The sequence below is a fragment of the Onychostoma macrolepis genome, chromosome 11 (genome assembly GCF_012432095.1).
Source record: "Onychostoma macrolepis isolate SWU-2019 chromosome 11, ASM1243209v1, whole genome shotgun sequence".
NCBI classification, from domain to species: Eukaryota; Metazoa; Chordata; class Actinopteri; order Cypriniformes; family Cyprinidae; genus Onychostoma; species Onychostoma macrolepis.
The window spans coordinates 17,217,199-17,241,978 of NC_081165.1; the positions used below are offsets into that span (position 1 = coordinate 17,217,199).

Genomic DNA, 24,780 nt, shown 5'->3' on the forward strand with positions numbered 1-24,780 from the left:
GACCATAACTAGTGAAGCATGTTGTCACAAAAGGGTCAGATTGTAACCTGAGTATCTTTCCCTAGGCAATAAATGTGAAAACGATCAATTGCTTTTTAATTTCTTTTTTTCCCCCCTTGAGCTATGACTTTATAAAGAAACTGACAAAAATGAACTCAAGCTGAGAAATATTCACTGGTGAAAAAAGTGACAACTTACCCCAGTCTCCCCAATGCAAAGTGTGCAGCTGAACACACGAGTTAAACCATTTTGGCATAGCATGTGCTATTAAATGAGCTGATTTGCGATGGCCCAGGTTTCGCCATCCAGCATTACTTTCACCAATGGCCCATCGTGATGGTCGCGTGTGCCTCTCCCAAATCTGCGACCCGACCGACCAGTTACATTGGGGAAGCTCTATAAGCTGTAGTCTCCATCCGCCATTTTCAGCACATTGGAAAGCAGGTAGACCAAAAACTGCACAGTGCCGGTAAAAAAAAACAACAGGTAAGTGTTCAAGAACACCATGCTCACATTTTTATTTCAATCGAGCCTTTGCAACGCTGCACTGAATGGCTTGGAAAGCAGGAGGACACCTTGCTCGGAGTGAGTTGCATCGGGTTTGTGCACTTCTGAGTGCTCGGATTGATGATAACAATAAAATCTGTTTGCCCTGCCAGTCCACAAAGCAACTCGAGGGCTCTGGTGCAACATTTTGGAGAACTTTTTCTCTCATAGAAGATTCCTCAAGCGAAATGTGACTATTTGAAGTGTGTTTAAAGCGCGGTGTGTGTTTGTTTGCCTGAAAGTCGGGATATACAACCTGAGCGTCTTTGCGCGAGCTACTGGCTTAATTTACGATTTAACACCATCTGGATTCCATGACAATATTTTAAGCACTAGGATGCACTTTACATCTGTTTTGCATACAACCCGCACTTGTTTTGCGATTTATTTTTATTCAGGTTTATTATAATAATGCAGTGAGCATAGAAGTATTGTGTGTGTGCGCGCATCAAAATCCACCCCTGAATATCGTATCGTACGTTTTTGCTAGTGTTTCTTTTAAGAATTTGGAAACTTTTTCGCTGTTAGTTCAACCATCTTCGGCTGTGGGTGCTGAAACGCCTTCTTTCTTTGTCCCACAGCCACCGTCTGTTATTAACAAAGATGACACCACAATGAAACACTTCTCATTCATCTCTGGATTTGATTCATTCTCCTGCCTCGCAAAGAATCTTTTCGTATTCTTACATATAGTTTAGAGAAAATCTGTTTAAAATAAACGCAGTAGGATAGTGGAGGGTGTACAGATGAAATCATGCTGAGGTGAACTTAAAGGTGCACTCAGCAATATTTTTTTTTTCCTAATTAAAAAAGTTGTACTTGTAATGAAATAAACGCATATTAAAATGATAAACATTGACGTGACATGAAGACTGAAATCATATCAGTGTTGTATGTTTTTTTCGCACCCTCATGGACGCTGCCATGTTGGAATATATTAAGAATAATACATTTCTAAGCCATAATGACGGTATCTCACCATTTTATAATTTTTTATTATTATTATTGTTTTATTTAATTTTTATTATTTTTGGTGTAATTGTTTTGCTTTTAATCTTATTTTTTGTTTACATAAAAATAATGAAAAAAATAACAGCATTAATAGGTTTACTAAACATACACACCTGGTCAGAATTGTTAGTACCCTTGGTAAATATGATCAAAGAAGGCTGTGGAAATAAATCTGCATTGTTAATCCTTTTGATCTATTATTTAAAAAAAATCACAAAAATCTAACCTTTCATTGGAGAATGGGGGATATCATTATGAAATAAATGTTTTTCTCTAATACACATTGGACACAATTAACGGTACCCTTTTATGCAATACTTTTTGAAACCTGCATTTGCCAAAATAGTATAGGAGTTTTCTCCTATAATGCCTGATGAGGTTAGAGAACACCTGACAAGAGATCAGAGACCATTCCTTCATCCAGAATCACTCCAGACCCTTTAGATTCCCAGCTCCATGTTGGTGCTTCTTCTCTTCAGTTTTCCACTCATTTTCTATAGGGTTCAGGTCAGAGGACTGGAATGGCCAGCAGAAGCTTTTGTGCTCAGTGACCCATTTTTGTGTTGGTTTTGAGGTTTATGTTTGGATTATTGTACAGTTGGAAGATCCAAACATGGCCCATTATAAGATTTCTAACAGAGTCAATCACTTATTGATTTTTTTTATCTGTTGGTATTTGATAGAATCCATGATGCCATGTGTCTAAACAAGATGTCCAGGACCTCCAGCAGAAATATAGGCCTACAACATCAAAAATACAGCAGTATATTTCATTGTACACATGGGGTACTTTTATCCCTGTGTTCACCAAACCCATCTTGAGTGTTTGCTGCTAAAAAGCGCATTTTGAAGTTCCAGTCATGTCTGATAACTGAATATGCTGGATTTTGTTTTTTGGTGAAAGCATTTTTTTTTTTTTTTTTTCTTGAAGCCCTCCAAACAACATGTGATGTAGGTGCTGTTTGATACCTACTGACGCCGAAACTCAACCATTTTCTGCAATTCTCCAGCTGTGGTCCTTGAAGAGTCTTTGGCCATCAAACTCTCCTTCTCACCGTGCATTAGGACGATATAGACACACGTCCTCTTCCAGGCAGATTCATAACACTTTCTGTTGATTGGAAATTCTTAATTATTGCCCTGATGGTGGAAATGGGAATTTCCACCATAGAGCCACTTCACTAATTTGTGAAGCTCAATTATCTTTTGCTGCACATCAGAAATATATTCTTTGGTTTTTCTCATTGTGATGGATGATTAAGGGAATTTGGCCTTTGTTTTCCCTCCTATTTATATTTCTGTGACACGGGAAGCCATGGCTGGATAATTTCATGTTCATAATCACGCTGGTGTGCTCAAAATTGTGAATATGAATGGGAATATATGTCAGATTTTATTGTACTCATATGAATTTCTAGGGGTGCCAGTAATTGTGTCCAACATGTATTTGAGAAAAAAACATTTATTTCATAATAATATAGATTTTTGTGATTTAAAAAAAAAGATCAAAAGGATTAACAATGCACATTTATTTTCACAGCCTTCTTTGATCATATTTACCAAGGGTGCCAACAATTCTGACCATGTGTGTATGTATATAACGTTTATATAGTGCTTTGGAAAGCATAACCAACGTAGAAAATTATTGAGATTGAATTCATATAGACAGGTGTAATAAAACATTATTATGGGTGTATGAACTTAGATGAAAAGGAACAAAACAAACAGCTTGCACGGCATCAGTTAGTAAACAAACCTCATGCGTCCAGGCCAATAGGTGTCAGTACAGAGTTTAAACCCACTGTTACATTTACATTGACATATATGCATTTAACAGATGCACTTTTATTCAAAAGTGGAACTAAAGCAAATCTTTAAGGTGCCAACAAAATTTGTAATATACAGTGGCAGGTTTATTTGACAACTGGATTAGGAAATCCAGGGACAAAAAAGCCATCTTGTTGTTAGAATAAAATTACTTATAGGGGTTAAATTGGGGAATAAAAATACTCATGCCAAAAGGTATATAAAGTTGGTAGTTTAGGGTTTTCATTATAAAGTTATTCCACATTTATGAGACTATGACTTCAGAGCAGGTCACTGCTGCAGACTAATAATTTTTTACTGACAAGATAAAAGAATGAATCCTTAATGACTGCCCTACACTTGAGCACAAAGACTATTACTGACTGAGAGAAAGAATCTTTTAGTGGCTGTGTGACTACACATAGGCTTCTGCAAATTAGAAATCACATCTCTTTTTATTCACTACTGAGATTTGAGTGCAATGATGACATGAATTATTTCTGCAAGCATCCATTCTGAAAAAATTTGGTGTTTTAAGAATTTGATGTTTTAATTTGATTCCAGAAGCATATTTTAACACACTTTCTGTTGTGTTGGGTTTGCATGCTCCCACCCATGTGAAAGTCAAAGGCAGCGGAAACCGAGAATCTGTCTCCGACCTCCACGCTTATGTAACAGTGTCACATCAGAGAGGCCCCTTGTGTGTCATGCTGTTTTCTCAATTTCCCCTTATTCTCTGTAGCTGTCATCCAAACCTGATGACAATGTTCTACTTACCATCCTGTCAGCTTTGGTTATTGCTCTATTCTTATGCTATGAGAAGAATTCTCAGCAGACCCACAACAAAATGGATCATCATTTGTCTAAAACTGTAGGATTTGCACCTGTATGCCTGACTAAGTAATATGTTTTTGGAGGGCTATTTCTCAGGTGGTTGGTTGAATTGTAGGTGAGCTTGAGTTAATTACATGTGTAATTTCAGTAATAGATACTGTTTATAGTCTAACCACACCTGTTAGATCACCATTTTGGTGAAGGTGACTCCTCTTCACTAAACATCTCAGATGTTAAAGGGGTGGTTGACTTTTTTTTTTTCTAGGCTTGATTGTGTTTATGGGGTGCAATCTAACATGTTAATGCTTCGTTTGTTAAAAAACGCATTATTTTTCACATAATGTACCTTTATTTCACACCGCTATGTCCCTTCTCTGATAAATGCACTGATAATTTCCTGCAATTTATGAAGACCCTCCCTCAGAAATACACGATGGGCTCTGATTGGTTAGCTGGCCCAGTGTGCTGTGATTGGCTGAACCGCCTGTAGCGCACGTCTAAATGTCCCGCCCCTCAGCTCAGCGGCATGTGCTCCGGTTGTATTATAAACAATGGTGTTGTCTATATTGCTTATCAATTTGAGGCCGATTGAGACGCAGAAGATATTAGTGAAGAGGATCGTGCAGAACCTGTGCAAGCACGGCTTTTAATGTTAGGCCTATGTTTTTTGTTTGTTGTTATTATGCTACTGCTTATGTTAGCTTTTAATATACGGTTTTATCCTGATTAAAGCTGTAATACAGCACAGCAACCGCACGCGCATCCATGTATAACGCTTCTCATAGCTATGCGAGTAATATCTGTCTGTTTATACACAAAGTGTATAATTGGAAGTGTTTATTGGAGCAGACGAGCTGATGATCTGAATGAGAGAGAGATGCAGAGCAGGGCGACTGGAGGAACCGGATTTAGAACATTGATTTTGAAACTTGTGAATCCATTACGATCGTTAGAAGACAGAATCGCGATTTATACAGTATATGAATAGATTTTTACATGCACCCCTAGTAGGGCTGGGCGATATATCGAACACCATATTCATGTGCATCTCGTCAGTAAAGCCGGTTCTGTGATTAGCGGTAAATCTCCATCACCTGTTTTCAAATAGAGCACCATTTGATACACAGAGCCGTAGTTCACTGACAAGCCATGCAGTATCACGTTCATTGTGGCAGATGAATTGCCTTCAATAATGAACGTGATATTGCATGGCTTGTCAGTGAACTACGGCTCTGTGTATTAAATGGCGCTCTATTTGAAAACAGGTGATGGAGATTTACCGCTAATTACGGAACCGGCTTTACTGACGAGATGGAGATGGTCCTCACTGCAGAACACAAGATCCAGGGGGTGTGGTTGGATCTAGATCCAACTCCTCCCACCTTACATTTACCTAAACCTACCCGTCTCCGCCCCCTGATCCCTAAACCCACCCATCCCCACCCCTAAACCTACCAATCTCCACCCCCTGGATGTGGATCCAACCCCGCCCCCTGGATCTTTTGTTCTGCAGTGAGGGGCTACTGACGAGATGCGCTACTGACATAATGGGCGAATTCCAAACAGAAGTGAGCATACCTATGCCCTACTCCCTTCGAAGGGAAGAGCCCTTGAAGTGTGTTCTTTAAAGGGTGTAGGGCATTACTGTCTCGTATAAGCGTTTGGAACTCTCTTAGTAAAGGGAATGACGGACAAAATGTTACCTTGACAACGCTGCAGCATTCAGCGCTCCAACAATTGTTGCAAATAAATATTTCTTCTTATTGTTATTTTATTCAAATATTGTCTAACTGTGTCTTATTTATTAAACTTTTTCAAACTAAACTTGCTTAAATTTGCTAACAGTACAGTCTTAAATCACATTTTTATCACTGCCGAAAATATTTTGTATTACATAAAAATAAAGAAAAATTTAATTAGTACGCTAGCACCAGAGTCAATCGGAGTCAATGGAGAGCGAGCAACTATGCCCGTATTTTGTGCAGTTTACGGTTGCAATAACCCACGCAGTTGATAGCAGATTGCGTGGGATTACCTTTCATAAGTAAGATTGAACAATAATTTTGGTTATTTTACCATTTATAATATTATGTCATCGTAACTAACGGTACTTGCGTGTAACGTTATTACAGCAGGAACTGGTACTCTCTCTCATTGTCTCTTGCTGTTTTTTTTCTGTTCTTCAACTTTCAGAGGATGTGTTCTTACTCGGGGACCACATTGCAGAAACCCAATTCGGAATTGAGAACCATCATTTCATGCTTGTGTCATTTGTGGTCAGTGGCGCCTGCAGGTGTACAGCTGTACGCACTGTGCATACCATGAGCACTCAGACTGACCTGTGATTTGCCCCCAAGTGGCAACCTCCCGCTCTCTCTCGTGAAGCCAACACGGAAGTGACTAAAACTGCAATTCATCGACTGGCCGCTGGAGGCTGGGAAGCCATGGCTGGAGACTCCCCATGTTAAAATGCCCAACTTTACAGCAGAAAAAAACATGTTTACAGCCTGGTGCAAAAAATGATTTTGGTCTATATAGCAAATTTTGCCCTTCATGACAACTCTGAGGGGGGTAAATTTTTTTTAGAACTCATCTGTTTAAATTATATTGACCCTTAAAGTTCTGCATAATTAGAGCGTGGCCAGTTGAGTGACAGGCGGATTGCCGCTGCTGTCACCACTGGCGAGCTAGGTGGGCGTGGTTTCAGCAACCAGCTCCACCCATGTACTGCCTTTTTGCCCATTTTCGATTATCCGGGAGTGACGCGTGGTGACGTGCTTGCCAAGATGGCGGTGGTCGGCTCCGCCCACTTTAGGCTTCAAAAATGCTCTTCAGAAACCTACGGGTGACGTCACGGACACTATGTCCATGTTTTTATACAGTCTATGTTTGCCCCGCAAACATTTCAGCAGTAAATTATAGCCGTATTTTTGTCAACTGAACCAGCCAGGGCTGATTCTAGCCAATTTGACGCCCTAGGCGAAATCCCTATTGGTGCAAAAACGCACACCTTTTGGACAAATCTCACAACACAATTTATCAACTGCCACAAATACTGCCTAAACAAAATACTGATTTTGTGCACTTTATTTACTGTACCAATATTTTAAATTGGCCTTTGAACTTAGCTTTATTGCATGGCAAAAAAAAAAAAAAAACGTTACCTTGCCAAAGCACTGACAGAGCCCATTGATCTAATGGCGTTGATGAGCACTCCAAATGCAAGCATGCAACGATCAGGCAGCACTCTTTATCACAACCCTGCTAAAATATAGTACCAGTACGTGCGCTCATTGGCGCTCCTTCAGCTGGTGGCGCCGTAGGCGACCGCCTAGCTCGCCTATGCCTAGAAACGGTACTGAGCCATACCATTAATAATGAACGTATCAGTCTTTTGCAAGCCAAAGTCCATTTCTGCTTATAAACATTACGTCAACTAGAAAGAGAAAATCGTGCTATACGCACTTTCATGAGATCGGGTTAGACTACAACAATTAATTTGTAGCCTATTTTACAAATGGGAATACAACGAATTCATGACAATGTTTTACATTCAAGCTACCCGTAAAATTTATAGTGAAAAGTTCTTTAAAATCATCTGGAATGCCATAAAGTAGGTTTTAAAGCTGTTTTTAAAGCATTTTGCTGCATGGATTAAAAAATAGGTTAATAAATAATTCACATATCATGCAGACAAAATTGTGTTGCAGAAATCCTTTAAATGTTAAGGAATTAAGAGCAGAGCAACGTAAAAATCAGAAAAAATATAATCATTTTAGGCTTTTCCTTATTTTTATATTTTAGACGGTGATGAAAAATGACTCGCCATCTCCTCATTGGAGGTGCCTTTAGAGAGAAATTCATCTTTACAGATTACATAATAAAAGAGTTTTTGTTTTCGATTTGAATTATTTTGTTTTAAAGTAGTAATTTAAAGCTTTCTATAGATATATTTACCATATTTGTGACTCAATTCGTTGAGTTTCGGTTCATCATTGTAAAGCGGTCCTATTCAAGACGAGACGGCAAGCCTCTCCTCTGTTTTCCTATTTATTTTATAAAAGCACAAAGTGTTTTTAATATTGTGAATGCACACAAATAAAAGTAGACCCTTTACAGTTCCGAATGATGTATTACTCTTACCTTTATGAGCAAACATTATGGCGTATTTTAAGTTGTTTCCACTATTATTTTAAGTTCTTTTCACGTGTGTGTGTGTATGAGTGTGTGTGTGTGTTTGAGTGTGTGAGTGAGAGAGAGATAGAACAATCAAACTTGTTTCTTTATTAAAATTCATTCATTTATACATTTATCAATATGCCTACCATATGTCTTTGTTAAAGAGCATAATACAAAGTCTTTTAGCATAAAAGCACGTATTTTTCAATGTGTGACAGCATCCTGTATCATAACTAAATCTCTGCCGTTTGTAACAAACCAAACCGTGTGAAAATCCGGTAAAAATTCGGGGAGTTATGATTATTGTAGTTGGGGATACAACTTCCTCAGTAGAAATAAATGCGGGGTGCATTGGAGACGGAGATTGGAGATGGCGGCCGCGCTGATACGTCAGCTCCAATAGGCAGCGTCAGTCTATGAGGCGTCTACGTATATTATGTCTATGTATATCGCCCAGCCCTTTTCTTCCTCTTCTCTAAAGCAGCGCAGCATGGCCTCGCCCCCTTCGTTGCATGTTCCCGGGGGTGGGGTTTATCTGGGTTTATGATGTCACTAACCCGGAATTATTTTTTTTGTAGTCTCTTACCAGCCGTTCGCTGTAGGCGATGCTATGCTAATTCTGTAAAAGACAATTTCTCCCTTTGCATTGAACTTTGAGCTTCGTAACTTTGCAGATGTTGTTTATGCTCACACAGCTACATTACACACTAACAGAAGTTAAAAAGGTGAAATCGTATTATATGACCCTTCGTTGCTAGAAAAGCCACTTGATCATTTGTTGCATTACTGTATGAATTATGTTGAACATATTAATAATAAATACTACACACTAGTTTGTGGTAAGATTGTTTTTGTTTTAAAAAAAAAAAAAAAGTCTCTCATGCTCACTAAGGCTCAAAAATACTGCAAAACCAGTAATATTACATTTTAAAACAACTGTTTTTAATTGTATTATGTTTTAAAATGCAATTTATTCTTGTGATGGCAAAGCTGAATTTTCATTAGCATCATTACTCCAGTCTTCAGTGTCACATGATCTCTCAGAAATCATTCTAATATGCAGATTTACTGCTCAAGAAACATTTCTTATTGTCAATGCTGAAAACAGTTGTGCTGCTTAATATTTTCATGGAAACTGTGATTCATATTTTTAGTATTCTCGAAAGTTTCTAAAGAACATTATTTATTTTAAATATAAATCTTTTGTAACAATTTAAACGTTTTTACTCTGTTTTGATCAAGGTAATGCATCCTTGCTGAATTTGAAACAAACAACAAAATAAAACGTAGCGACCCCTTTTCTTACTTGCTTTCAACTGTAGAGCAAATAAAAGAAAAGCAAATATCAGAGACTTTGAGTTTACTGAAGGAGTATTTGCAGTTTTAAGCACACCTTTAAAAGGTCTTCCAGCCTTTGGGATTGCTTGAAAGCAAGTCCCATCCTGCATCAAAAACAGAAGATTATTTTGTTCTACATGGTAAAAATAATTGCTCCTATTTTCTGTTTTACAGAATCCATGAAATTAAAAAGGTCTTAGGAGTCTCAAAGTTCAATCGAGTGTTAAATCCTTGGTGCAGGTATGGTGAAACAATTTATTTTCTAATGTCACTTAAAAACTGAAAAGTTCAAACCATGAGCACTGGTTACACATACAGTTAAGAAACACATTGTGAACTGTAAAGCCCACCCTTTTCTTTTTTTAAGGCTGTAATGGCTTTGCCTCAAGGAACATATGAAACCTTGGATGACATCCCAGCCCATGTGTGGAAGGGGCTGCCAAACAGCATGAAGCTGGGACCATCAGCTGTCAACCCCAGTCGCATTGGTGAGCAACAGCATGGTTGAGTATTTGTAAACAATTCTGTTAACGAGAAATCATGTGTTCATTATTGCAGTATTTTCTGCTTGATAAAAGTCTATGAAATTTTCCAAACCTTTGACTTTGAAACACATTTAATGCTCAAATATTTACAAAGTTAGCCTGTTTTGCTCTACAACAATCACTTTTGATAGGACTCATGGTTTAGCTGGTCAGCATTGTGAACCATAGTGGCTGATAATGTTAAACAGTTGCAAACAACATAACTGCAGTCTTGTTTTGTTTGATGTTTGAAACAGAGAATGCGCAGTACGCTGTGGTGGTGCCCTAGAAATCTACTGATAAATGATTAATATCGAATGCTTCAAAAAATGGCTCTGTGAGAGCGTCTCTGGAGATCTTACAGTGCCTCATTCTGATTGAGGATTCATGCTCAAAAACCTGTCAACTAAAAAAAAGTTTTAAAAATATGATGAATGGAGAAGACAATAAAGATGCTTTTCCCAATGTTTGCTGGCATAGGATTTCACATGACATTCTGTCCTTGTCTCTCTACAGGTGTCTGGGCATCTAGATTAATACCGAAAGGCAAACGGTTTGGACCATTTGTAGGAGAACGAAAGAAGAGATCTCAAGTGACGAGCAATGTTTACATGTGGGAGGCATGTATTCGATAACACATAGAGGAAACTAGTTCTGCCTGACTAGAAGTCAGAAATACACTGATGAACACAAAGCTTATTTGGAGCAATACACATTACCATTCAAAAGTTTGGGGTCTGTAAAATTTGTATTGCTTTTAAAAGGATTTTCTTGCGTGCACCAAGACTGCTTTTATTTGATCAAAAATATAGTAAAAACAACAAAGCTGAATTTTCAACAGCCATTACTCCAGTCTTCAAAGTCACATGATCTTTCAGAAATCATTCTAATATGCTAATTTGTTGCTCAAGAAACATTTCTTATTATTAATAGTGTGAAAAACAGGTGCGCTGCTTAATATTTGTGGAGAAGCAGTGATGAATAGATAACTGCCTGATGCAAAACTTTTGAATGGTTTTAGCAGTGGTCCTTTATTAAATGCTTATTGTTCCACTATCATTAGGTATATTTTCCAGCCTGGGGGTGGATGTGCATTGATGCCACAGATCCAATGAAAGGAAACTGGTTGCGGTATGTGAACTGGGCGCGCTCTTCTCAAGAGCAAAACCTCTTTCCACTGGAGATCAACCGAGCTATTTACTACAAAGTGTTAAGGGTAAGTTAAAAATTCCTGGTTTGATTTTCAACATGAGCCTGGAGGAGATACTTGCAGGGAAACAATACACTAGTAAAGGGGTTTTCAAACATTTAAATGCGGAGGACCCCCGAAATAATAGGTTTCCTTGCAGGGGACACTTTTCCTAAAAGTACTACTCTTCAAAAGTTGGGGTGTGTCAGACTTAAAAAAATAAATAAAAAATAAATTAATACCTTTATTCAGCATAGATCCATTAAATTAACAGTAAAAAAGTGAGGGTAACAGCTTTTATGTTATTATGGAAGATTTCTGTGACCCTTTGGACTTTCGATTCATCAAAAAATCCGGTAACACTTTACAATAAGGTTCATTAGTTAACAACATTAGTAAACATGAACTAAGAATGAACAATACTTCTACAGCATTTATTAATATTAGTTAACATTAATTTCAGCATTTACTAATGCATTATTAAAATCACAAGTTGTGTTTGTTAACATTAATGCACTGTGAACTAACACGAATAAACAATGAACAACTGTATTTTCATTAACTAACATTAACAAAGATGAATAAATATTGTAATAAATGCATTGTTCATTGTTTGTTCATGTTAGTTAATACATTAAATAATGTTAATAAATGACACCTTATTGTAAAGTGTTACCAAAAATCCTTATTGATAATAATAATTCAGTTCTTGAGCACTGAAAATCAGTATATTAGAATAATTTCTAAAGGATCATGTGACAATGAAGACTGGAGTAATGGCTGATGAAAATGTAGCTTTGCATCACAGGAATAAATTACATTTTAAAATATATTCAAATAGAAAAGTTATCTTAAATTGTAATTGTTTCACAATATTACTATTTTACTGTTTTTCAGCTCAAATAACTGCAGCCTTGCTGAGCATAAGATACTACTTTCTAAAACAATTAAAAAAAAAAAAAAAAAAAAAAAAGATTAAATGATTAGCTTTTATATTATCAAGTGTACTAAAGCAAAGGCGTTTTTTTTTTTTTTAAGTATCAACTTAATGCCATAGTTTTTTTTCTACCACTATTAATTTAGTTGCATTTCCTTGTTATTTGTGACCCTGGACCACAAAACCAGTCTTAAGTCGCTGGGGTATATTTGTAGCAATAGCCAAAAATACATTGTATGGGTCAAAATTACGCATTTTTCTTTTATGCCAAAAATCATTAGGATATTAAGTAAAGATCATGTTCCATGAAGATATTTAGTGAATTTTCTACTGTAAATGTATCAAAACAACTTATTTTTTGATCAGTAATATGCATTGCTAAGAACTTGATTTAGACAACTTTAAAGGCGATTTTCTCAATATTTTGATTTTTTTTTTTTTGCACCCTCAGATTCCAGATATTCAAATAGTTGTAGTTTAATATATAATATTGATGTAGAAATCTCAATTTCGAAAAAATTGACACTTATGACTGGTTTTGTGGTCCAGGGTCACATTTGTGCTTTTCACACTAATTAAATATGAATGAGAATGTTGCTATAGAACTTCCATTGAGCAAGCAAGAAGGCAACAAGTACAACCTGTTCGTGAAAGCATGTACATTGCAAGGATGGAAAATGTACATTTAGCCTATAATCTTATGCACTGTATGCTAATATAAATTTATATAAATTATAAATTTATATAAGCTAATTTTATATTTCTTGCTGTTAAAAAGGGGATCTTGATAGAATAAATGTCATGATTGGATGTTTTTTTGTTTTTTTTATAATTACTTTTCACTGAAATTCCACAGCACCCCTTTGCAGCCTCCTCAGGGTCCCAGTTTGAAAACCCCTGAACTAGTATATAAATGCCCTCAAAGATAATGGACTAAATACAACGATTGTCATTTGATCAAGCTTTGAAAAGTAGCAATATGTCTGGAACTAATATATAATGAGTATTATTATCGCTGTGCTTCTGCTTAAATTTATGCCCAGTAAACTTTTATGTTTTCTGAATTTACCAGTACAAATAAAAATTCTTTATTTTTTATACCCATCATTTTCTACACTTGCGGTAGTTAACAGACGAACAAACCGTCTTCAACGTCACACAAAATGTTATAAAATATTAATTCCCTTCAATGAGCTGATACTGCACCTTAGTTTGTTATGGGGGTCTGTTCCTAAATGCCTGACAGAGCGTCAAGGCCTAAATAATAGTTCATCCTATGGCATGCCAAAAAGCTCGACTCTGATTGGTCCTTATACTCCCCGTCAGCCAATCGGACCGGACGAAGAACTTCTCGTGTGGTACAATGGGGAAGACAATCCTGAGATAGCTGCTGCATTAGAGGAAGAAAGGACTAGCAACCTGAACAAGAAGAGTTCACCTAGAGCAAAGCGAGGTAAAATGAAAACACCGCCTGTTATTGCTCAAACTGGCGTTTTTTTATATAGAAATATCTAATTGGTGTCCGAAAACATATGTTTGTTATATTTGGAGAGCGTTCGCAGTCGCTAGCTGGAACTAGCATGTTAGCCATCTGGCTATTCGCCCGTTTCATACGAAGATCATTTAGAAACAGGAATTGTGGATTGTGTTCTGTTCTATTCAACTTTGTTAAAAAGAAAAACAGCCCAGAACAGAGTCAGGGTGCGGTGAAATGTAACGTAACGTTACTCTTCCTCATGTTGATGAACGGGTCGGTTAGCCGCCTTGCAGACTCAGACCTTATCTCAGTGTCTCAAAATCTAGTGAACTTCTCGCCTAGAGAGCATTTTGAGCATCACGGAGACGTCCGAGTGTTCGATTTAAAAAGTTTGAACGCGTTTGTGATGCCCAAGCATGCCCTCTAGATAGGCAGCTCCCTAGGTTTAGAGACTCAACCTATGTCTGACAGAGATGACCTTCCAAACCCTCCTCGCAAAGCATTTTGAATGAGACCTTAATGAGCCATAAAATAAACACAGAGTTTATCTTCTAAAAGCTCTACGCGTGAGAGTCTAATTTGTTTGCTTGTCCATTGCATATGTGTTATTGATTTGTCGCACAACACTGTTTTAAGTTTATTTGAATGATACTTGTGAGCTTGTACGTAATTCAGTAAAAGTTTTAGGGAAATAAATTTGCTCTAAAATGTTACACAAATATATATTTGACTTTTAAGTGAGTGTGTCTGGTCTGGATGGTTTTTATAGACTGATGTAATAATGACTGAAAAGGCTGACCTAAACTTGCTGTTGAGAAGAGCTTTTGCTGGTCCTTTCCTTTCATGGAGTAAATGGACATTTGACTTTAACCTGTTCAATGACAGTGCAGCTAAATGCATGAAGTTTCAAGTTAGCTCATGTCCAATTTTTCTTTTAAAAATATATTGGTAAAAGTAGTCCTTGAAATATGTGACGTTAATGACATTGTAATGTTTTCTGTCACACTGTCTAAAATCACGAGGGATCGAGAGATTATAAATATTATTATATAAAGCTAAAATATTTTACATTTTGGTTACAAAATCAAATAAAAATAATTTTAGACAGTTTGACAGCAAACTTTTAAATGTCATTAACATGTTAAAACAGTCTAACTATATATGCACACAAATCCTTTATCTTGTGAAAATGGATATGTGGGAAGGACTATTTGACAAGTATGGTCAGATGACCAAGTTAGTCGCATGTGTCTGTTTTATGAATTGGGTTTTGTATAAGATGCTCCCAGATGACCTTGTCACAAGGACAGCAGCTGATAGCTGGTTTCTGTTCTTGGCTGAGACGATGTTTTTGAAACTTTGTGTGTAAAAGTGTATACATGTATTTTGCCAACATTTATACAACATTAAAGGGAAAGTTAATTCTGTTGTTGTTTTCTCACCCTCAAGTCACAACCTGTATGACTTTCTATCTTCTGTGGAGCACAAAAGGAGATATTTTAATGAAATTCAGTGTTCTTCTGAATATCATCTTTAGTTTTCCACAGGAGAAAGTAAGTCATACAGGTTTGGAATGACGTGAGTGAGTACATATTTGTAGATGATGACAGAATTTTCTTTTTTGAGTAAATTATCCCTTTACGTAAATCTACTGTAGTCAACTGCTGTTCAGTAACAATTAATTCTCTCTACAATTATCATGCAATAATTGTGATGTAGATTTTAAATATGTGAAAAACAAGCATTTCTTTGCCTGTGTCATGCACAGTGCTGTAGTTACTGAGTAGTAGTCAGTCTGGTTTTGTGGTGAGCTGCTCGTTTAGAAAAGAAGGCTGTGGCATACTTGTTTTGTTTTGGGTCTTGCAGGTGGAGCTCTTTATTCTATCTAATGTAACAGATGTTCTTCCTTATGTGTTGTACAGTTTTCATTTTATATTCATTTATTCCTACTTCAATGAAATATCATTGGATTCAATAATTGTAGGTTTTGATGGCTGTGATAGGAAACCTAAACCTAATTGCTTTTTGCTGCCTTTAGTGAGTCTTGAAAATTATTTAATTTTTTTTAAACTAAAAATAGATTTTTTTTTTTTCCTCCCTAAAGCAAGGAGGAAGCTGTCGGAAAAAGCCAGACAGGCTGATTTGAGTGGATTCTGTGAACCAAATAAATCGAGTGCTGTTGAACCCTCGATCACAGAGATGCGGGACTCAGAGGAAGGTATGTTATGCTCTTCGCCGGCCTCTGGCAGGGATTTGTGTCGTTCACAAGTATGTTTAGCTCAGTCATAATTTTTTTGTTGCAGTAGGGCTATAACAGTAGGGCTGCAGCCATCCATTATTTTGATAATCATTTAATGTGTCATTTATTTCTGTTTTAATTAGATTAAAGAGAGCCAAATTTCACTTCTTATTCTGTGTATGAATGAAAAACATGTTATTCTACATCCTGCCCCAAATTTAAACAGTGTGCAAATTGAAGGTTATGAGAACAGTGTGAAGGCTATGATATGTGTAATTTGCAGAGGTTTAAAATGTAAATAAGACATAATTACAATACAATTATCAATAAAAATGGTAAACTTGCTGCTCATTAAAATAGCAATACCAAAATATGATTTTATATATATATATATATATATATATATATATAATTTTAAACCTTAAGTTAACGTCCAACAGTTCTTTTAGTCTGAATTATGCTTTATTTTGCTGTTGTGCTCTGTTAAGGTGTTGATGTGCTTTTAACAAGAGACTTGTTTGATTTGAATTTCTAAATTTAGAAAAAATTATAGATAAGGATATAACCATAAAATGTAAGTTATGTGCTGAATAAAACATGTCTTAAGCGCATTAAATAGCGCACACATCTGTCCAGGCACCAGAAATGGAATGCCGCGTTAACCTATGTGCTTACGGATTTGTTTGAAACACTTAATATAAAGTGTTCTCATGTTTGAAACCGCTTAGGTCTGGCACTCTTCCTGCACCGTGATTTCCATTATTTTTGTAGATGTGTTCTGTTCTGTCTGTTCAAATGGATTTTTCTTCTTTACTTCTGTAAAGAGACATCATTAGTGGAGGCTTTTATGCACAGCATACAAACCTGACTAGACAATAATGAAATTAGTTTTGAATTATTTCACTACAATCGAATGTATTAGTTCCAGTCCTAGTTGCAGTGTTATTGTAGCAGAATTATGTCTTTAGATGAATGATTTTCAACTTCATTCAGTGATTTTTATTTTTTTATTGTTTTTCTTGTAATTCAGGGCTTAATGGTGAGGAAAGACCCTCTTCACCCTCCGAGTTGCAGCAGGAGAATGCATCCCAGTCGTCCCAGTCTTCTTCTATGGAAAATGAAAACCCTGTCCAGTCTCATACAACAGAGATAAACCAGAGAGAAGGACTTGATGAGGAAAATGCAGAGGTTGATGGACAGCTGCAGCAGCCACAGTTAAATCAGAGCCCACAGCACCCCTCTGAGGCAGAATCAGTTGATGGGAATGAAAAGTCTCTCCTGCATTTACGTTCAGGCTGCCCTGCAGATGAAAGCACTGAGAGTCCGCTGTGTGATACAGAGTGTATATCTTCTTTAGCAAATCCTGAGTTGGAGGCAGAGGGGGATTTCGAAGATGACCCCCAAGGAGGAACATACCCCTGTCAGCATTGTGAACGTCATTTCTCCACTAAACAGGGCCTAGAGCGCCACACTCACATTCACACTACTTCAAACCATCAGACTCATACGTTTAAGTGCCGGTACTGTGCCAAGCCCTTTGGCTCTCAGGTAGGCAGGCGCAGACATGAACGTAGACACGAGAACGGGAGTAAAACTTTAAACCGGCCCGGATCACTTAGCGGAACAGCATTCCTCCACAGTCCCACAGCACCCAACGATTCTGCTACCTCTGGCAGTGCATCCTCTCCAAGCCACCCAGTCGTTATGAACGCACAGAATGGTCCACTTCAGCAAACCTCTGACAGTTTGAAAACAGAGCCTGGTGCTGAATCTGACCGACCTTTTATATTGGATGAGAATGGGGAGTCAAAAGAGCTTCATCCTTGCAAGTACTGTAACAAGGCTTTCGGCACACACACCAACATGCGCAGGCACCAGCGCAGAATCCACGAACGGCATCTAATGCCGAAAGGTGTTCGTCGGAAAGGTATGCTCCTGCAGGATGGCTCCTCTCAACAGCAGCATGAACAAGGGCAGTCTGTTTCGCTCCAGGAAGAGTCACCAAGTGCCAGTCCACCACCAATTTATGTGCCCAGTGTGGAGACCGAGGATGAGGGAGAGAGAGAGGAGTGCATGGTTGATATCTCTAACAACATTTCTGAAAATCTCAGCCATTACATTGATGGAAAGATCCCATCTACAAGCACAGTGAGCAACTGTGAGGTCATCGAGGTTGATTCTAGCACCGCAGCTTTGTTTGGCCTTGATGCTCTCATTCTAAGTCCCAAACAAATTGGTCATGCTTTTAAAATAGAGACAAGGACTTGTCCAGCAAAAGAAGTTTCATGCGTAGCTCAGACAGCCTCTAAAAGGCGAACTGCTACACCACCACTGCTGCCTGCTGTGAAAATGGAAACAGAAACGGTGTCCTCCTCTTCCTCCTTGTCCTCCCCTTCCTCACAGTCCTCTTTGTTGGTAGGAAACATTTTCTCCCAGTCAACTGAAACTTTAGCTTTTCAGAAGGAGAAATCCGTTTACCTCTCTCCGAAACTCAAACAACTACTACAGGCCCCAGATGGTCAGAAACCAGCCATAGGTTTAATCACAGATAGCCATAGATTAACCACTCCACTTTCAGTAACTTCACTGCCTGCTGTCCAAGGAAAGTTTAAAAGAAGAACTGCCTCCCCTCCCACAACTTCACAGAGTAGCCAGGCACAAAGAAATGACAGCATAAGCTCTGCAACTGGAGTTTCATGTTCTCTGAAGGTGCCAAAGATTGAAAGCCATTGCATGACGCATTCTTGGAGTTTGTCCAGCAAAGATCATGGGGACGCTGTAAGCCTGACAGGAAAAGACTGGTCTCCTTCAAGAAGCGGGGGGAATTCTTGCAATCAGCAGCCACTTGACCTTTCGAATTCCTTCAGTAAAAAAGACAATAGTGTAAGCAAATGCTCTGGAGAGGCTGTGCTTGACTTAAGTGTGAACCGTAAAAGTCCTGTTGACCATGAAGTAAAGACAAGCTCAGCCACACAAACACCACATGTGAAAAGAAAGAAACCCAACACCAGCATTTTAGAGAAAGTCTTAATGAACGAGTATGCTGGCCTAAACTCACCTGGAGACGAAGGATCCAGTGCTCTCGGAAGCCCTGACGTTCTTTCGTCTTCTGAGAGTGCCACATGTGTTGGCCCTTCTAGTCCCGGATCAGGATCAGAGCGCCTTCCTTGTGAATCAACCTCTCCTCCCTCTCTGACCCCTATGACCATTAATCCGTCCTCTCCGTCTTCATCTAGTATAGCATCATCTACACCCCCTCCTCCAGTTTTACCCACTATCCCATCACCTCCACCTTTATCATCGCCACATTTTCATGTGTCAGATGCCTCATCACCTGGCCCTTTTCCTGTGTTGTCCCCTAAAATGTCCCCCAAGGCAGGTGATAGTTTAGAGGAAGTGTCGGATTCATCTGCTTTAACAGAATCATGCTATGATGCATTAAATTCCATTGTTAATGAATCAGACCAAACTGCTGAGCAGTTAGGCCCTGCGATTTCTCCACTGCCTCAGGATGCAAAAAGTCATTGTACAGCAGATTCATCTTCAAAGTCGGAAACACTACTTGAGGGCTCAACTCTTGATTCTAAGCCTCAGTTTTTAAAAAATGCAGATCAAGCAGGTTCTTCTCACCTAGAGTGGGATGCTGCTTCTAAAACCAGCCAAAGCCATTCCTGTGAAGGAACTCTCCCTCAAGACCTCAATATTAAAACAGAAGACCGACACAAATCAAAGTTTTCTCTTTCTGCAGTACAATCAACTCCTAAAAAGGAACCCTCCTCACCAACCTTCCTCAGCGAATTGGATTCTTCCCAGAAGAGTTCAGCGGTTGATAACTCTGTTGTAGAGGATACAGGGAAAAACGAGGGGCCGGTTGATATAAACACAAATGGGGGCAACACTTCACCTGGAACTCCACCAAAAAGTTCTGATGAGGTTGAGACACCAGAACGGGAGACATTTGTCAAAAGTTTTGTGTGTAACGTCTGCAAAGAGCCATTTCGGTCCATCAAGGACCTCAGTGGCCATATAATAGAGCATGCATCAGAGTGGCCTTTTAAGTGTGAGTTTTGCGTGCAGTTATTTGGTAACGCGACTGCGCTCCTCGAGCACCGCTCCTCTCTCCATGGGGTGGGAAGAATTTATATTTGCTCTATTTGCTCAAAGGAGTTTGCCTTCCTCTGCAATCTCCAGCAACATCAAAGTGACCTACATCCAAGTCAGAGTTGCACTCACACTGCCGTTGAAAACGGGAAGCTCAGACCTCAGAATTACACGGATCCTGCTTACGCAAATGTGGAGAAAGATGCTGTTCTTGACTCAGTTGCTGGAGCTACCTCTGAAGATTCTTCCAAGGAGCACAACAATGACACTAAGAAGGTGGAAGAAGAGGAAAATGGCCACGAGGACCCTACAGAAGAACTATACACTACAATAAAGATTATGGCATCTGAAGCTGGTAAACCGAAAGGTCCAGATGTACGGCTTGGCATTAATCAACACTACCCCAGCTATAAGCCTCCACCTTTCCCTTACCACAACCGAACACCTGATGGCTCGGTTGCCTCCGCCACTAATTTCACCACACACAACATCCCCCAAACATTTAGCACTGCGATCCGGTGTACCAAATGTGGAAACAGCTTTGACAACATGCCTGAGCTACATAAGCACATATTAGTTTGTGCTAATGCTAGCGATAAGAGACGCTACACCCCTAAGAAGAATCCCATTCCTCTTAAACAGGTTGTGAAACAGTCTCCGAATGGCCTTCTTACCACCACTGGAGTTGCTGCTGGGCAGAATGCTTTCCGCCGAATGGGTCAACCGAAAAGGCTCAATTTTAACCAAGATATAACATCCAAAGCAAAGTTGTCAGCCCTAAATAAGAAGAAAAACCAGCTTGTCCAGAAAGCCATATCTCAGAAGAACAAGTCGGTTGCCTCTATAAAGAAACCGACAACCCGGGTAAAGGAAGAGGAGACTCATAAGGTCCATGCATGCCCATACTGTAGTCGAGAGTTCACATACCCAGCCAGCCTCAATAAGCACATTGCTTGCAGCTGTCCACAAAGACCTGTTGCCAAGAAGTTGAAAAAAGGAGCACTGATGCCTCAAGACAAAAACAGGAGTCTCCGAAGTCGAGCCACTGACTCTGAAGTCAAACAAGAACCAGGTTCTGGACCAACTGCAAAGCCCTTGGGGAAAACCAGAGCCCGGAGCTCTGAGCCAGTTGAGAGTGAAGCTCCACCAGCAAGTAAAGGTAAAGCACCTCAGGTACGTACAAAGAGGCTAGCCTCAAATGCAGACAACATGGCCCCACAAACTAAGAAAGGCAAAAAGAGCCACGAGCCACTGACTTCCGTAACTCCTGCACTTACTGATGACTCTTTGACACTACCGCCGTCTAAAATGCAACGATCTAAGGAGGTTGTTGTCAAAAAGGAGGTTGTTAAAAAGGAGTCTGTTGTGAAAATGACACCGTCTAAGAAGGAGGAACGTTTTTCGACAAGGACACGGGAGAGAAAAGGTGGTCCAGTGACACGCAGTGTACAGATGACTAGTGCTTCAGCTCCTTTGGAAGTGAAGTCTGAAGACCTCTCAAACCGTGAACCAGGACAGTCTGAGGTAATTTAGAGTTTCACTGTTAGCATTAACATAATATTGTATATTTGTTAGAGTTTGTGAGTGTTTGATTTTTTTTTTTTTCTCTCTATGTATTTATTTCAGGAGTCTCTATTGAAGCTAGCCAGGTAGAACACCACAGTCTCCAAAGGATTGCTTTAGTCAGTGACTGGAAGGGGAACTTCTTTCAACTAAATTGGATTAACCTGATCACAGCCTGAATGTTCAGGGGGACCAGGAGTTATCTCCCTGCTCATGTTTTGCGTTTTCTCATTGGAAGTATCTTCTCAGTGCACTTTTATAAATAAGCCTTTAAGCTCCTTCCCCCAAAATGGACTGATGAATATGATAAATAAATAAATCTCTATTAAGCATCATATTACTTGATTTATAAATGTTGACCTTCTGGGTTTGTTTAGGTTTTGCAAGAGGCAATCATTCAACAGTTTCTCTTTCTGAGACTAATTCACCCCGTTTAATCTGTGAGGTTTTCAGATCCAGTGGTCTCCTAATGCATGTACTTCTGTATACAGTATGATTGGACCGATACTTGCTTCACGACTGTACTCCATTTTGACCTGCTCCTCTTTTACTGAGAAAAATTATTTGAAGAGTATATATATATGTATATTTAAGTAAATGTAATCCTTCACAGGGAATGTTTATCATACTGAAGCTCTCATCTGAGAGGCTTTTTTTCTTTTTACTTTATTGTTGATGTTTTTGTTTATTTTGACATAGTAAATGGATTGAGCTGTTTGATACAGTCAGAGCGAGCAGGAGAAAATAGTTTGCTGTTTGTAAAAGGTATTTGACCTTCACCTAAACCAGCCAAAACCGTAAGCCATTTTTTCTCTTTTTCTTTTTTTTTCCTGTGAACCTTTTGTAATCTACAGAATCTACAGCAGGGCTGCTGGCCATTAAAATTACACTAAAACTACAACTGGGAATGACAAACTTTCTTCTGCACTTGCATGAAAATGAATTAATAGTTGTAAGTGCCATTATTACAACCCAAATTATGTAATTAGTGATCTGGTCAATCAGGTTACTTGTTTCTGAAGAAAAGCACTTTATTTAGGCTAATTTGCCTTTTGTGGTTATCTCAAAGTTTGAGGTGATTTTACAATATGTGATGACACCTGCTTGAAAACTGCATAAAAACAGCATTAATTTTCACTGGTATATTATAAGCATGTGTGTCATAGCCTGAAGCAACCTCAGAAATTTGCTTCCAGTTTATTAAGACTTAGTTAATATTGTTGCATTATTAGTACAATTAGCCGTTATTGCTGTGATGCCACCGCAAGCACTCAGTTTCTTTGGTCACCAAGCATTACACAAATGTTTTGTTTTAATCGTTTCTCATTTTTATAAAATGGATAAGGCCTCTGCTTTAACAGAACATCAACAGGACTTCAAATCTTTAGTGGTCTACCTCCTGGCAAGCTTTGAACTGATGCGTTTTCTGCCTTTGGACAGCGTAAGCCCTCTCACTCCTAAGCCTGTCTTTGCCGTGTCATTTCCACTTTACAACCTGGACAATGAGGATGGATCTGAACAAGATCTGAATGCTTGAAATGTTTTTTAAGCAAGGAACCTGAAACGATATTTCTTTTTCTTTACAGAATGTTCATCTTGCAGTATGTCTTTGCTGTCCTGCATTGATATATTTTTGGGAATGAAATGTTGACCGTGTTTTGTGATTATGAATAATAACCTTCACAAATGTAAAATGCATTGTTCTAATTGACATATTAAAATTTTTTTTTTTTCCAGTGTATATTTGATTTGAGCTTTTAGTTTGACAGTAGAAAGAAATACAGTACAAGTCGGTTTAATTTGTCATAGTGTAGTCAGGCTTGCATCACTATTCATTGTCTGTATTGCTTCATGACTAATCCAGGTTTTTGCGTACCTATTTCTAATAGTGCGTTTAAGTTTTTTTTTTGTCCATGTCCATTATAGTTATGTTTTTTTTGTTTTTGTTTTTTTCTTTCTGGCTTGTAAAATTGAACCCGTTCTATTAAGAGCTTGATCTCTCTAGAAGGATTTGGTTTTATTGTGGCTGTCAGAATCTTGTATTTGACCATCAAAAAAGCCATTAGAGTGAAATAGAGTTCTTCTCTAGGCTAGCTAACCCTGACTGAATACTCGTATAGCTGTAAGTACACTTCCAACTGTCTAGCTTGCCAATTTTCAAATGAAGAATTGAATATTGAGTGCAAGTTTGTTCTGTTATACCGGATAGATCTTTATGTAGCAGGGAAAGCACATCTTGTTTATGTTTCCCCCAAGCCTTGGTACTGTATTTTATGGTTACTCTATAGGCCAGTGCTGTGGTTTATGGTTCCTCCATGCGGTGCATGGGAGAGAAGAGGTGGATGATGCTGTGCTCCGCTTGACAGGATGAAATATAGTCACACTTAATCCTGATTGCTGTGCAAGGTGGCATAGCCCTAGTCATAAAAATGCAGCCCCATACAGCTTCCGAGTTGGTCGATGCAGTGCATTAAGATTAGGAAGTGAAGCTAAGATATGCATATGGATGTTGCTCACAAGAAATGTTTTACTAGAACCATCTTTTATTAACATTTATTTTCACATCAGGTATAAAATATCTCACAAGGTTTGTCATTTGCAATCCTTTGGTCATTATTTTAAAAAATTAGGAATTGAGTAGATTATGAAAACAGCATTGCAAGTTTGCTAAAAAAACCAAAAACGTCTATGTCTACATTTTGGCATTTGTTTGCAAAAGAAAAAGCAAGATTTTTTTATTTATTTAAACTCTTTTTTTGGCATCTTATGCACCAATAAATTGTCTGCATCAAGACCAGGAACTTGTGTTAATTATATAAGTGGTCTTGATTTTTTTTTTTTTGTTCAGTTTTAACCTCAGACCTCCTACTGGTTTTATTGCTTTCTGTATTGCTGCAAAATGTTACTTCATCTCTATGTTCAGAGACCATTAAATATTGTTAGCTTACGTAACTAGGTAGGCTGAGGATGTTTGTGTCGATGTGCGTTATCAAATACCTTTCTGCTTCTCTGAAGGGAGCAGAAGAACAGTGAGAA

The 24,780-nt window shown here is 38.3% G+C and overlaps 1 protein-coding gene across 1 annotated transcript; it reads left to right on the plus strand.

The window, feature by feature from the left end:
* The first annotated feature begins 317 nt into the window (after positions 1-317).
* prdm2b (PR domain containing 2, with ZNF domain b) lies at positions 318-23,657 on the plus strand. The gene is made up of 9 exons (XM_058791560.1): positions 318-486; positions 9,889-9,954; positions 10,082-10,202; positions 10,755-10,858; positions 11,302-11,454; positions 13,691-13,817; positions 15,946-16,059; positions 17,111-21,705; positions 21,808-23,657. Exons 3-9 carry the CDS (start codon positions 10,088-10,090, stop codon positions 21,832-21,834), a joined length of 5,235 nt encoding a protein of 1,744 aa, XP_058647543.1. The 5' UTR covers positions 318-486; positions 9,889-9,954; positions 10,082-10,087; the 3' UTR covers positions 21,835-23,657.
* Positions 23,658-24,780: the final 1,123 nt, after the last annotated feature.